We start from the raw sequence: 14,122 nt of genomic DNA, 5'->3' as shown, positions 1-14,122 counted from the left end.
AGAATAAGAATGAACACAGTACTATATCACATGCTTTTTATGCCCTAAAGTACATTTCTGTAGATTTAGTAGCCTTGATAATCAACCATGCTTGATTAACTGTTAAATCTTTTACCATTTTGTTTTAAGCAAGAGAAAAATGTATATTTTTTTTTTAAACTTTCCTCTTAATTTTGACTGTGATGGACAAGTAGGGTAGTCATGAAATGGAATTCTGAACAGAAATATTGTTTCTCATACATGTTATAGACTCACATCATAATTCCTCATATCTTCATACAGTTCTTCACAATGGACAATTAACTTCTCTGATCATAGTGACAATACATACTAAAGTTATACCACCTAATTAATCCAAATATTCATAACAAGGTGAATAAAAAAAGACCAGCAGTTACAAAGGTTGTTGGACCAATTTTTGTTAGTGTTATTTGACATACTGTATCGATGCATTTCTTTTGTTTCGCACTGTTTTCGCTTATTCCTTATAGTTGGTTTATACATTATTCTCTGAAATTTATAATCGTTAAACGATTTTGAAGTGACTTTTCATCTAAACTGTCTTAAAGAAATTTTAAGCCCAACATTTCTTGTAGCGATTTTGCAATTTGTGTCAAACCATGGTTGATGTATTTCATTTTTTCTCACAAATTAATTTTTAAGTTATACTTCTATCTGAATGACCTGCCTTATAAGTTTTAGAAAATGGATAGAAACGGCTGGGTATGGAATCAGCAGGAAACAGATAAGAAAACTTATGTGTCCTACTGCAAACATGTCCTTGTTGTAATTATGATAGCTGCGCCTTTTGTCCTGTTTTCAGAAGAACCTGTCATTATTATGCAGATGGTGATTTTATTTTAATAACTTTTGTTCACAGCGGGATTCCTTATCGAAAGTTTGATAACAATATCATCCATCTTTCCAATTTTTTTTTAATCTATCAAATATTACTATATAGTACTTTATTCATATTTAGTGAGCGAATGAATTGGACTGGAAATATTTGAAGGTAACATATACTTAGGGTCAGATTATTAAAATGTTAGACAAAAACGCGGTAACTCTAAAATGTGTAATAATTCGCATATTTAGTTCTTTAAGCTGCGATTTAAATTCAGTTCTTTATTATTTTTTTGTACTTTTTTAATGTCATGATCGATAATACTGGTATAAGGTGTACCAATAATGACCGGTGCTGGAAAAGTGTCAATGATCCCCAACGGATACATGGATTTTTAAAGAAAGGACACAAGTTTTCGACCTTTAGAAATCATTGCAGGTACAATATGTGGAGATCCTCAACTGAGGACGGTAGTACATAAGCGAAAAGCGAAATGGTTTCGAGACAGAACAGAATGAACATGTTCAAGATCTGACATTCACGATTATAGGTATCTAACTTGCTCATGCAACGAATTAGGACTGTAAAAGCTTGTTTCACAAACTTGTTCAAGTTTTTTGTTTAAAAAATGTGCAGTAAAACAAATTAAACACAACAGTCTGGAGAGTGTGATAGATGTTTCTCTGCTGTAAATATTAAAGCATAAAGTACTACTACTACTACTACTACTACTAATAATAATAATAATAAGTAGTAGTAGTAGTAATATTACTCTCTTTCTGCCTGTCTCAGCATGGAGGTAGATAGAACACAAAACGTGGACAATTACTCACCAGTTACACATCCCAGTTTAGCAGCCAAAAATTGCGTCATAAGACCTAAAACTGTAGACCACATCAGCACCCATAGCAGCTGGAATATGCAGAATGAAAATATATAGTTTAATAATTGGTATAAAAGTCCAACAGTATTCTTGGCCTCTTTATTTATGATATGTTAGGTGGTAGTGATGATGGTGGTAGTGCTATTAATAGTGAAGATGGTGAAACAACCTTGGACAATTTTATCTGGGATTATGGAAAGACATTGAGATGGTTTTTTTTCCCCCTTCAATTTTCAAAGACTTTTAAAGACCTCAGGGTAATCTGCTCATTGCCAAACTGTTAAAGACTTTCAAAGACCGTAAGAACCATGTTAATAGCAATTGCTAGTTGAAAGTAATATAGCCAATTCAATACAATCATTTTTTTTTTTTTTTTTATAAGCACGTTCCTGCTTGCCAAGCGCACATAACAGGAAAGTAGTTATTGAAGGTATCATCAAATAAAGACCCTAAGACACGTGTATAAGTAGTTATTATGTCATCTCATTAGAAATGGGTAAAAAGATGACAGTAATATCAAGGGTATCCTCAGCAAGTATGAAGCAAGAAACAGTTGGTACGTTACGTCACGAGCAAACCGACCTATATTTTCACCAAACGCCTCCACTCTCCTGTTTAGTAAATATTTATGCATTTATTTTATAGAGCAGATTTTCATTTAAGATTAAATGATATCATTGTCCTTTCGTATCAATCATCTTTAATTCATACTAATTTTTACGCCATACTTTCTGCAATATGAACCAACCTTGTATCTGGCAATAGCCCCGGACTGAAGGTCCGCTTCTATATTTCCAGGGTCCAAGTAGGCAATGCTCATAAGAAATCCCGGCCCTGTAAAGGCCCACAGCTTCCGAAAACTGAACTTGCCCTGAAGTAAAAATATGAAAAATTTGCTGACCACAAATTAATTATAAAAGCTGTTCTAGAAGTGACACTGGATTGCTTCCATAGCAGAACATGTATTTAGGTAGCCATTAAAAATCGAATTTGACAAGGATATCTACATAAATAATAATAATTTGAAGATTGTTTTAATCATTTTTACAAAATTGCACTGTGACGTGTATATTGACAAAACTAATTACTGCTGAATACATGAAAGAAGAGGCGTTAGCTGGAAGGAAAGATTACATGTATATACAAAAGTACATTTGTGTGCATTTTATCAACAAAAACATAGATAAATTTAACAAAAAGACAAAGATATTATTAGCAGAAATATCCGGATACATAGAGATAAACACACACACACACATACATACAAAATACATACTCTGTTCGTACTTGATCCCGGGATATTAATCTGTCCTTGGGTAATCTCGAATCCTCCTATTCCCTTTTCTGGTCCATTCTGTTCCGTTTTAGTGATGGACGCATAGTTACGAATCTTGTCCCCCGCATTGTCTTTCGGGGGCAGTAAAGGCTCGTCCATGATAGTCGAGCAATCCTATTATATAGGTATGAAAAAATAGATGAATTAATGCAAGAAAATTTAAAAGTATCTTTAAATAATAATAAAAGTTGGTATGAAGGTGGTGCTTTAAGCAACAAATCGGTTGAACAGGAAAATGTTGAAAAGAGATTGACATCTTATTAACTATCAGACAGAGCATCACGAATTTGGCAAAGTTTCCGTTATTTTTATACTTTTTTTTTTCTCGACCATGCAGGATGTGAAAGGATTTAGTTAAGTACCTTTGGTGTCATTTGATTTAACCTAGCCGTATTAATTTCCACTGCATTCTTTACCAAACCTTGCATGCATCATTAAATCTGGCATAAATGCAATACATGAGCCTACAGAGACAGAGAAAAATATGCACAGGCTAGAAACGAGCCTGACGAGAGAGACAAACATGTGCACACAAGAAACAAGCCTACAGAAACAAGGAAAAACTTACATATGCGAAACTAGTCTACAAAGACAGAGAGAAACATGTACATGCAAGAATCTAGTATAAAGGGACAGACAAAAAAGGTATATATTCAAGAATTGAGATGTATACTAAAACAAAAATTTGAGCAATTTGCCAAAATTTAGGTGCAAAAGACTTTTCTTACTTAGGTTTGTCTCTAAAATAGACACAACGTGTTTTAAAACCAGATTAGATTTTGTTGCATTTTCTGGAAAATTTTGTACTTTAATACAGAAAAACGGAATTCGTTGTACAAGTGACCTTTGCGAAAATCGCCCTTGGTAGCTTTGTCATATTAATCTAAGGCACAGAGGCCGAACTGATTGAGCAACCTGTTTCAGTGATTAGCCGTTATTACTGCTTTCAACTGAACGCAAATAACATTGACACTGCTTAGCAAATCTCCAAGAAACAAAATATGAATGACTGTCTGAGGTGCTGCAATAGGATGCAATAACAACTGAATGACTCATTTCGTGTTGTGGTACCTTTCCACTATGCAAAAACAGCTGACTAGTGTATATAGTGTAGTGATACCTTTAGACTGTACAATAACAGCTGATTGGCATATAATTAATTTGTGATAAATCATGCAATAATAACTGACAGCACAATTAGTATAGTGATACCTTTAAACCATGCAATACCATTGATTGGCATACTTAGCATAGTGGTACCTTTAGACTGCAATAATATTGGATTGGCATAATTAGCATATCGGTAAATTTAGACTATGCAATAACATCAAATTGGCATAATTAGCATAGTGGTACCTTTAGACTATGCAATAGCATCCTATTGGCATAATTAGCATAGTGGCACCTTTAGACTATGCAATAGCATCTGATTTGGCATGATTAGCATAGTGGCACCTTTAGACTATGCAATAGCATCGGATTGGCATGATTAGCATTGTGGTTCCTTCAGACTATGCTATAGCATCGGATTGGCATAATTGGCATAGTGGTACCTTTAGACTATGCAATAATACTGGATTGGCATAATTAGCATAGTGGTACATTTAGACTATGCAATAACATCAGATTGGCATAATTAGCATAGTGGTACGCTTAGACTATGCAATAACAGAGGAATGGCATAAATAGTTTAGTGGTACTTTTAGACTATGTAATAGCATCGGATTGACATAATTAGCGTAGTATCTTTAGACTATGCAATAACATCGGATTGGCATAAACAGCATAGTGGTACCTTTATACTATGCAATAATATTAGATGGGCATAATTAGCCCAGTGGTACATGTAGACTGTGCAATAACATCGGATTGGCCTTATTAGCATAGTGTTACCTTTCGACTATGCAATAGCATCGGAATGGCATAAGTAGCATAGTGATACCTTTAGACTATGTAATAACATAGGACTGGCATAAATAGCATAGTGGTACCCTTAGAATATGCAATAGCATCGGATTGGCACAATTAGCGTAGTGGTACCTTTATTCCCAACAATTACGTGCTACCGTTTGAAATTCATGATGCATTCGAAGAAATCATTCACAATGCTTGGTAGTTTCAACCCATTTGAACCTAGTGATATATTCGATACTAGTGCATAGTGTCGTAAATACAGTGTTGATACTTATTCAAAATATGTGACACGAGATATGGGCATGATTTTGTCCATATAGGTCGAATCTAACGAATATCCTATACTCATTTGTGTTGAATATGACTCACTTAGGGTCTCAATTCTTCAAAATATTTTCTCGCTTCCTTCCAAAGTACAAATGATGTAGAAATCCCATTGATACAGTTGCTATGTTGGTAGCAATGTTTATCAATTGATCGATTTAAGAAAGCGGACTTACTTCATCCATGATTCCCATGACGCAGAGTCTTTGGTCGCGGCCGTTCATGCATAATCCCAAAGGTAACTTCGTACAGTGTATATTCCAAGGTGTGTGTGTGTGTATGTGTGTGTATTTTACACAATTCGTTCTCCGGAATACAGATTCATTGTGTGCCATTACGCAAAGACAACTGGAATGCTCTATCTTTAAATATTATAGTAGATTTGAATTACCGAGGTATTCCAAATGCCCAAGAAGTTCAAACTGGGGAACTTCCCTTATTTTTTCCAAGAACGATGCCGCGTTCATACACTCAAATTATATCATCGCAAAGGGAAAGGCCTGTGATTGAACCAGACCACACGATGTAAACGAGATTACTATTATGTTTGTGTCTCCCATTCATGTCTATACTTTATTAACCTATTCGCATAATCGAACCAATAGTAACGCGAAGTCAGCGATGAACTGCTTGCTTGACTGGTTGACTGATGTTTGGCGGCACAATCGGACACGAAAACTCATTAAATGACAAAGCGATGGGAATTAAGTACCTTGCCCAAACACATCACAGACGCTGAATCGAACGCAATCCACTGATTTTGAGCGTGGAATATTACGCACGGAACTACTTCGACCATTATACTCACTTACCGTGAATCTTGAACATTAATCTTGATATATATGTTCTTTTATGTTTACAATGTTTTAATTTATATCTATATTTTATTTTAGAGGCATGGACTTTGTAGTTTGAAATAAAGAATTCTTATATCTTATCTTATTAAGCACAGCTACCGTGGCTCGTTAATCCACTATTGTGACTCAACTCTTAGGCACTGGGGTACTGCAGACCCCTGAAGACCATGTCTGTGATACGTAGGCGCTCATACCGAACGTCAGTCCATGAAAATCTGCAATACTGGCATCATAGTTACGGAAGTTAGAGTTAAGGCAGAATCAAGCAAAAAATGACATAATGCCATAGAAATGGAAGCAGAAGTTATGTAAAATATTGAGTTATATAATACTAAAAGTTTCGTCATTTATATTTTATTCTAATTTAAAATTATAGGCACAATTTTGTTACTGTGCGTTCTGAGTCAGAGTTGAAATTTTGTGTTCAAGACGTTTCATAACTACAAGGTCTCCATGGACGACTTGACCACCTAACATTTGACCTCGCCATCAGTGCACCGTATTATAGTCCGATAGGATGTCCACTGACTTTCCGTTGTTCGTTCTCTCAAGATGAACGAAATTATTACGGCCCATAGGCCATATTATATGGGATTTATCATAATTGTGAAACGAAGTTAAGGCAGCGTGTGGGACTACCGCTAAATAGGTGCATAACGGAGAGAGAGAGAGAGAGAGAGAGAGAGAGAGAGAGAGAGAGAGAGAGAGAGAGAGAGTAATTTTCAACTAAAATATACCATTTGTTAAGTTAACAATGGTATGGATTAGAAATAAAACTCCCGGAGAGAGAGAGAGAGAGAGAGAGAGAGAGAGAGAGAGAGAGAGTAATGTGTTGTTGTTGTTGTGGGGTTTAACGCCATTTTTCAGCATACGATAGGCTATGCATGGCGGCCAGTATTAATGGTGGAGGAAGAACCCGGGAAAACCCTGGGAAGAACCACCGACCCACGAGAAACTACTGGCAAGCTTTCTCACATACCCACATTGGCTGAATCCTAGACTCGAACCCACGCAGACAGAGGTGAGATGGCAGTGATCCGTAACGGAGAGCGCTTTAGACCACTCGGTCACTCGGGGCCCCAGAGAATAATTTACAACTGACATATACCATTTTTTTAAGTTAACAATGACTCACAAACTAAATGGTATGAATTAGAAATAAAACTCCCGGATATCACAACTTTCAACCTGATGTGCTATAACTGACAGTGCTTAAGGACACACTAGTGTCATGTGAATCATTTCATGAATTTATTTTTGGGCATGATCTATGTTAAGTAAGGAGTCATATTTCAGGAGTTTACACCCCATAGTAATTGATTTGAAAAGAAATGCCATTTGTTAATTTGTGGGTTTTACTAACAAAACCTGCATGGTTCTCATTTATGTACACAGTATGGCGGAAAATCTCAAGGTTATGGTGGAGGATGTGCCGTGATTTTATAGCACGTATATCATTTTGTTATAATAAATGACTGACAAACTAAAAACTCAACATTAGTTTCGTTTGTGTTGTGTGAAGCTTTCTGCCATCAGACATCTCGTCATTGTTCCATGTGATTCAAGAGAAACGTATTTGGTTTTTTTTAGGGGAGGGTCTTCAGAATAATACATACAAAGTCACAAGTCATTGACATGCTTGTCTTTAATGCGCGTCATAGAGTGATGTGAAGCAATTATTAAAACAATAAATTATAATTAATGATTTATACGCTCATATTAGATATGGAATGTAATGGAGAAAATTAAAAGTGTAGTGGAAGTTTTTATCACTATATCACTGCAATTAAAGCCAATAATAATTTCTTTCATTGTTAAGTGCGGTAAAATAATAATAATAATAATAATAATAATAATAATAATAATTATTATTATTATTATTATTATTATTATTATTATAAGTCTACTGATAATGGTTCTGAGGCGTCGGTCACCTTTTTAAAATGAAACAAACAAACAAACATCCATCTGCCCTTGTAGCAATAAATTAACATATAAATATATAAATACTAGACACGATTGATTAGATACATGAGAGAGAGAGAGAGTTATTTATCACAACCAATGTGTGAAGAGAAAAATACCATATTAATTCCTCATAAAAGAAAAATTGCATAAAGATAAATATAGCGATGTATTTTTTTGTGTGTCGCTGTCGCTGACAGCATTTAAATACCTCAACAGATTTTAGCACACAGTGACGAGTGGACCGACGAATCATGTCCGGAGATTTTATTCTAAAAACTATGGTCGACATTAAAAAAAATAATATTCCAATTGCAAAATGAATTTTGCAAAAGAGAAAACAAATCTGGAAATTATTTTTAGCAAATATAGCAGAGATTCGAAGAAATCATAACATTTCACTGCTAATATGGCCTTCAAGAGACTAAACATATACGGCGTACCATAATAAAAAATATAATGTATACAGTATTTTAACATTACACTATGACAAGAAAAAAATTCGATTTGTTGAGACTTAAACCTTTGCAATTAATGTACTAGTAGGTCTAAAATAGCAATGTAATACAGATACATAATCATATATAAATATGGAAGGACTTGCCTATTACACAGTTATACTGTGCTCCCGAATTCGCCCAAACAGCATATATGCAGTACAACAGTGCAGCAACAAAAGGAAGTTTTCGCTACGTAAACACTCTTTAAAAATGCATGGACCAGAGTCACGTGATCTAAGCGAAACTGAAACCTATAGATGTTTACATGGCATGTTGATAAATGAGGTCAGGCAGGGTTGAGGCTGGCGATACGTTTAACACAAAAAGATTGCACCCAGTTCCTATCATCACAAATAGGCTTTTGAACCTCGGTATATCATTAATGCATAAATATTAACTCTTCAATATGCCAACAGAAAATAGCAAACTGAAAATTACAGATAAAGTGTAAACGAGTGGAATATCAAAGATACATCGTACATAGTATACATATATTTTATTTATATCACATACTTGCATATCAAAAGCAGTTAATTCCGACTATTACGCAGCTGTGTATTTATGGATGGAATGAACTGTGCACATCCATGACCACTACAAAATATAGCTCTTTACCTTTCGCGGCTAATCACAATCTCTTTTGTATGTGATAATTTACTTCATTAATTTTATGAACTTCTAGTTTCATTCATATTGATATATAATACACTTCCGAATTAAGCATGGAAGGCGGCATAAATTAAGAAAGTAGAATGCTACAAATACAGCAGGGTTAGGCGAGACATAATTATAAAAGGGTTAGGCGAGACATCATTATAAACAGTTACATTGCAGACATCGTAGCGATATAACTGGAAAATTGTTAAAGCTACGTTAAAATCCTAATCACACAAATTACATCACTCTTTCTTTTTCTCTCTCTCAAAACTGTACCTATTTCCAAATTCGTTTCTAATTATTATTGTATTGGTCGATATGCATGCCAGGGCCTCCGCTAGGCTTCGCATATATCTCCAAATGCGAAAGAATTTTGAAAGTGGCGATATCTTTTTAATGACTGACGAAAGTTGGTGGCGACAAATTTTTATAAAGTATAGCTTTTTTCCATTGATATAAGCGACTCGGGCCTTTCAATTACTGTTTCTGTGGCAGTCAGTGGATCATGTCGGTATATGATGAATAAGACGTTATTCGAACATGATTGCATCTAACTGCAAGCTGTCAGTCGGTTTTAGAAACAATGACATGTGATTAGTATCAAATAAGGAATGGCCGGTGGATATACTCTATTGTTGAACAGGTTGGAAAAAAGATTCGGTGTCATTTTCACGTGTTAATTTATGTTTATTGAAAACTGAGTGTGAGACGCACATGGGACTGCTTAGTCTTTTAGGGATTATTTACTAAGATAACACGTTTTTGTGGTCACAACTTAACAGAGTAACAAAGAATGCCGCTACAAGGATGCGAGACGTCGACCGTAAAGGACCCGAGTCGCTTATATCAATGAAAACTTAAAAAAAATTACTTAAATCAGCAAGTTTGTATCAAGCACAAATAATATGCCTTATCTAGTCCTAAAAACAAAGATTTGTATCCAGCTGCATCTGAGGCAGCTACCGGGTTACTTGTTGCCCCTATTTCTACTGCAGACTCTAAGAGGGGGTTCAGTCGTCAGAATCTGATCAAAATAAACTTACAAAAGTTATGGGTATGTCTATTCTGAAAAATGCAATGAGAATTTATATTGATGGGCCCAAGGTTGAGAATTTTGATTTATCGAAGACATTTACGAAATGGTCAGGGGAAAATGAGGCAGATATTGATGAAGTGTCAGCGACACAGGACATGATTCTTCATAAAGACTAAGCATTATTTTGTATTATCAGTTATATAGAAACATTCCTGCTTTTTATATTCTATACATTGTACTTCACATGTATATAATGGTATTGTTATATTTATTAATAAGTATTCTTGTGCTTTTAAATGTAATAAAAACATGCAAAAACTCTTTTATTGTCATGTCTATATAGATTAAAAATATGGCCAATATAATATTACACATATATTTAAGTCCCTTCATCATGGCATAAAATGGCTTCTTTGACTGAAAAATGGCTCCAAATCTTTTAATTTGTCTAATTTCATGGCGCAAAGAAAAATATTTCCAAGGGAGGCCATGCAAGTACATATCCGGTTTTGCTTCTCCATCTATGTCCGCATTCGATCTCTTTCTAATCCACATGTTGTTGTTGTTGGGTTTAAAGCCATTTTTCAGCACAAGATAGGCTATACATGGCGGCCAGTATAATTGGTGGAGGAAGAGCCCTAGAAAACCCCGGGAAGAACCACCGACCCACGAGAAGCTACTGGCAGGTTAGACGAGCCTGAGACTCGAATTCACGCAGACAGAGGTGAGATGGCAGTGATCCGTAACGGCGAACGCTTTAGACCACTCGGCCACTCGGGGCCCCAATCCACTTATCTGACTGCGTGTATTATTTACATATATATATTGTTCGATATCATTAACTATCGACATATGATTTTAAGAAGCCTATACAAGGAAATAAAAGTTTCAAGATATTTATATGCCGTATACGTAAAATATGTCCTATTTTGTCTTATTATATAAATTATACTGGGATTTTACGTTTGGGGCAAACTCAAATTTTCCAAAGGCAAGTAACGCGCAGCCAATCACTTATCGGCGACTGGGAAATATAAACTAAGGAAAATGACAAACAAACAAGAGATAATCCAGACACGTAATTGTATTTACAATTGATCGAAGTCATTATCATTTAATTAACATTGCTATCGACCATGCAATTGTCTCTCCTCTATTTTTATCTTTTCGTTTTCCGTTGGTCCGTGTGACTAAATTTTACCATCATCCATATGTCCATAAACAACATCAAATGACGCAGGCGAGAATCAGCCACACTCGTTTTTATTCGGATTTTCGCTGGTATAGTCTACAATAGGAGAGAGAGAGAGAGAGAGAGAGAGAGAGATTAAAGGGAAGACAGAATTTTGATGAAATTTTTACCGTATGCAATTCATTTGGGAAACAGGGATTCATAATATTTTCTCGCTATTTTCGCAAGCCTCAAATAATTATTCGTGAGAAATTCATCACTAATAGAGAGTAAAGAAACGATAGACTATTGTTAGAACAATATTTAGATATGCGTATTAATGCCCATGGGCGAATCACAATTTGATAACAACAGTATTGGTGCATAAAATTGCTTTTTAACAACACTTTTAAAAGTCATGTTGTTTTTACGTGGTATATAAAATTAGCAGTAAATTCCAATAAAGGCAAGGTAGACACACACATGCACAACAATACAGGCATATACAAAACCACAGAGATAAACAAGTATTTTCTTAAAAAAATTAACCTGTCATGTTTTCATTTCTTTTTCACGTAAAGAAATATTCCAAATTTGCCATTAAAAAAACTTATATTTGGTTTTTGTTTGGTGTCCATCTGTACTATTGATACTTGCTTTGAAAATAACTATACCGAGGGCATATTTATCGTTATCAACACAAGAACCGTACCGATCTACAATTTTTCGGATCGACTTTAAAACATGAAGTGGTTTTTTCGCTTCCTGTTTGAATATGCTGTATTTTGCCGCTGAGTGGGCATGAGACAAGGAACCTCGTGGGAAGATGACACGCAAACCGGATGCTGACTACAGTATTGGCATGCCAGCAATGCACTCATCTCTATTTTAAACTTCTCTTCAAGCGAAGTTGCCGTGTGCGTGTGTGTGTGTATGTGTGTGTGATTTAGCTTTTCGACATATGTTTAACAAATCGCTGCAGTGTAGCAGTTTGTAGTGATGACTGGCAATGGGGCATCTGGCCGCAGATATGTAGCATCATTCACAGAGAGACACAATATATCACCAGGCAGACCAGTCCTAACTCTAACCTTTTAATAATGAGCCCCAAGCGAGGTAGCTGCTAGTACCAGTTTTATAAGTCTTTAGTATGACCCGGCTGGGGTGCGGACCCGCGTCCGCCATCATCTGAGGCGGACGCTCTAACCACTTAGGCCTACGGAGTGGTCTGTCTTTGTAACAAGAGTGTTTGTGTTTGCATATTTATGAATACTTAATTCTAGAATAAAACCTGAAAAAATGTACAGAAAAACAAAACACCTTTTGTTTTAAAAAAATCATACTACAGTTTAAATTACTTTATCTCACGAGCAGAATAATCTATAATGACTATCAGCTATTACTTTTCTGAAAATGTGTATATCTGAGATTTTTATGAGATGTTAGTTCCTGTCCGAAACGTGTAGATTTTAGATTTATAACTGGTATTGGTTCTCTTCCAGTGTGTATTGATTTAATTTATATCAGCAGAAATACAGAATTTTAAGTGCTTCATTTCCTTGTTAATTTGGAATATGAGGAAGAAAACAACATGTAGCTGTCAAATTGGACGTATGGCCCTTAAAACACACACACACACACACACACACACACACACACACATATATATATATATATATATATATATATATATATATATATATATATATATATATATATATATATATATATATATATATATATATATATATACGTGTGTGTGTGTGTGTGTGTTTGTGTGTGTGTTTTACAATATTATAACATTTTAAACTGTAAATTTGATAAAATTACAAATATCTTTTACGCAAACAAGTCATAAAAAGCTAATCGAAAAATCTTTACGAGATCGGCTTCCATTTGTCAGCATGGAAATCTAAAAACATCTCTTACGTTGCATTACGCCATCTCTAGACTATATATTAATTGCCATCTAATAGCTTTTAATAGTGAACTTTCTTGTCTATTTGTTTTTAATTGCAACAATTTCGTGTGCACAACATTTCAAGTCGATAATTTCCTTCTTTATAACATTGTCAAGTCGTTAGAATTCCGTCTTATTCAACAATTGGGGGTCACTATATTTTCTGCTCGTCCACATTTACTGGTCACTACATTTATTTGTCCACTACATTCTCTTCTACACTGACCAATCACTATATTTACTCATAACATAGATCTTCTACTCACTATATTGTTTTTCTACATATTTGTACCTTACGTCTCACATTGTATATGGATAATTCCTCTATCTGTCATGCTCATATCATTGTCCTTCTAAATTAATTATTACACTACATTTATTGTTTCATTATATTCTCAACTCGCTACATTTTCTTGACGGCTACATTTTTCAGTCACAACTTTTCACTCATGGTGCCTGACCTTTCTGTATTACTTTATAATCTCGCACATCAAAACAAAGCTTTAGATAATTTGAGTTCTTGCAATCAATTCGAGCATCATGCAACTGGCAATCAAACTAACAAATGGCTTGCAGTTATGTATAAAGGTTGCACAGCAACGTTAGTTAAAAACAGCATCCCATATCAAGAGACCAAGTCTATTGTGAAGGGACATAACTATGTTCACGATGGTG

The 14,122-nt window shown here is 35.0% G+C and overlaps 1 protein-coding gene across 5 annotated transcripts in view; it reads right to left on the bottom strand.

Moving 5' to 3' along the window:
- LOC149791812 (natural resistance-associated macrophage protein 2-like) overlaps positions 1-11,107 on the bottom strand; it is a 36,254-nt gene extending 25,147 nt beyond the window's left edge. Inside the window, exons 1-5 of one of the 5 annotated variants that reach the window (XM_089970317.1) lie at positions 8,728-11,085; positions 6,258-6,381; positions 3,004-3,177; positions 2,476-2,598; positions 1,678-1,756 (exon numbers count right to left, since the gene is read on the bottom strand). In XM_089970317.1, the coding sequence (XP_089826443.1) occupies positions 1,678-1,756; positions 2,476-2,598; positions 3,004-3,162 (361 nt within the window). In that variant the 5' untranslated portion in view covers positions 3,163-3,177; positions 6,258-6,381; positions 8,728-11,085. Of the gene's footprint in view, positions 1-1,677; positions 1,757-2,475; positions 2,599-3,003; positions 3,178-6,257; positions 6,382-8,727 lie in introns of all 5 variants that reach the window. The other 4 variants (XM_089970319.1, XM_089970318.1, XM_089970320.1 and 1 more) reach the window with 4 other exon arrangements.
- Between the last annotated feature and the right edge of the window lie 3,015 nt (positions 11,108-14,122).

Source organism: Sinohyriopsis cumingii, chromosome 9 (assembly GCF_028554795.1).
Source record: "Sinohyriopsis cumingii isolate HCF-2022 chromosome 9, ASM2855479v2, whole genome shotgun sequence".
Lineage (NCBI taxonomy): Eukaryota > Metazoa > Mollusca > Bivalvia > Unionida > Unionidae > Sinohyriopsis > Sinohyriopsis cumingii.
The sequence above is the reverse complement of the archived record's forward strand: the minus strand, read 5'-3'. Positions and strand labels throughout refer to the sequence as shown.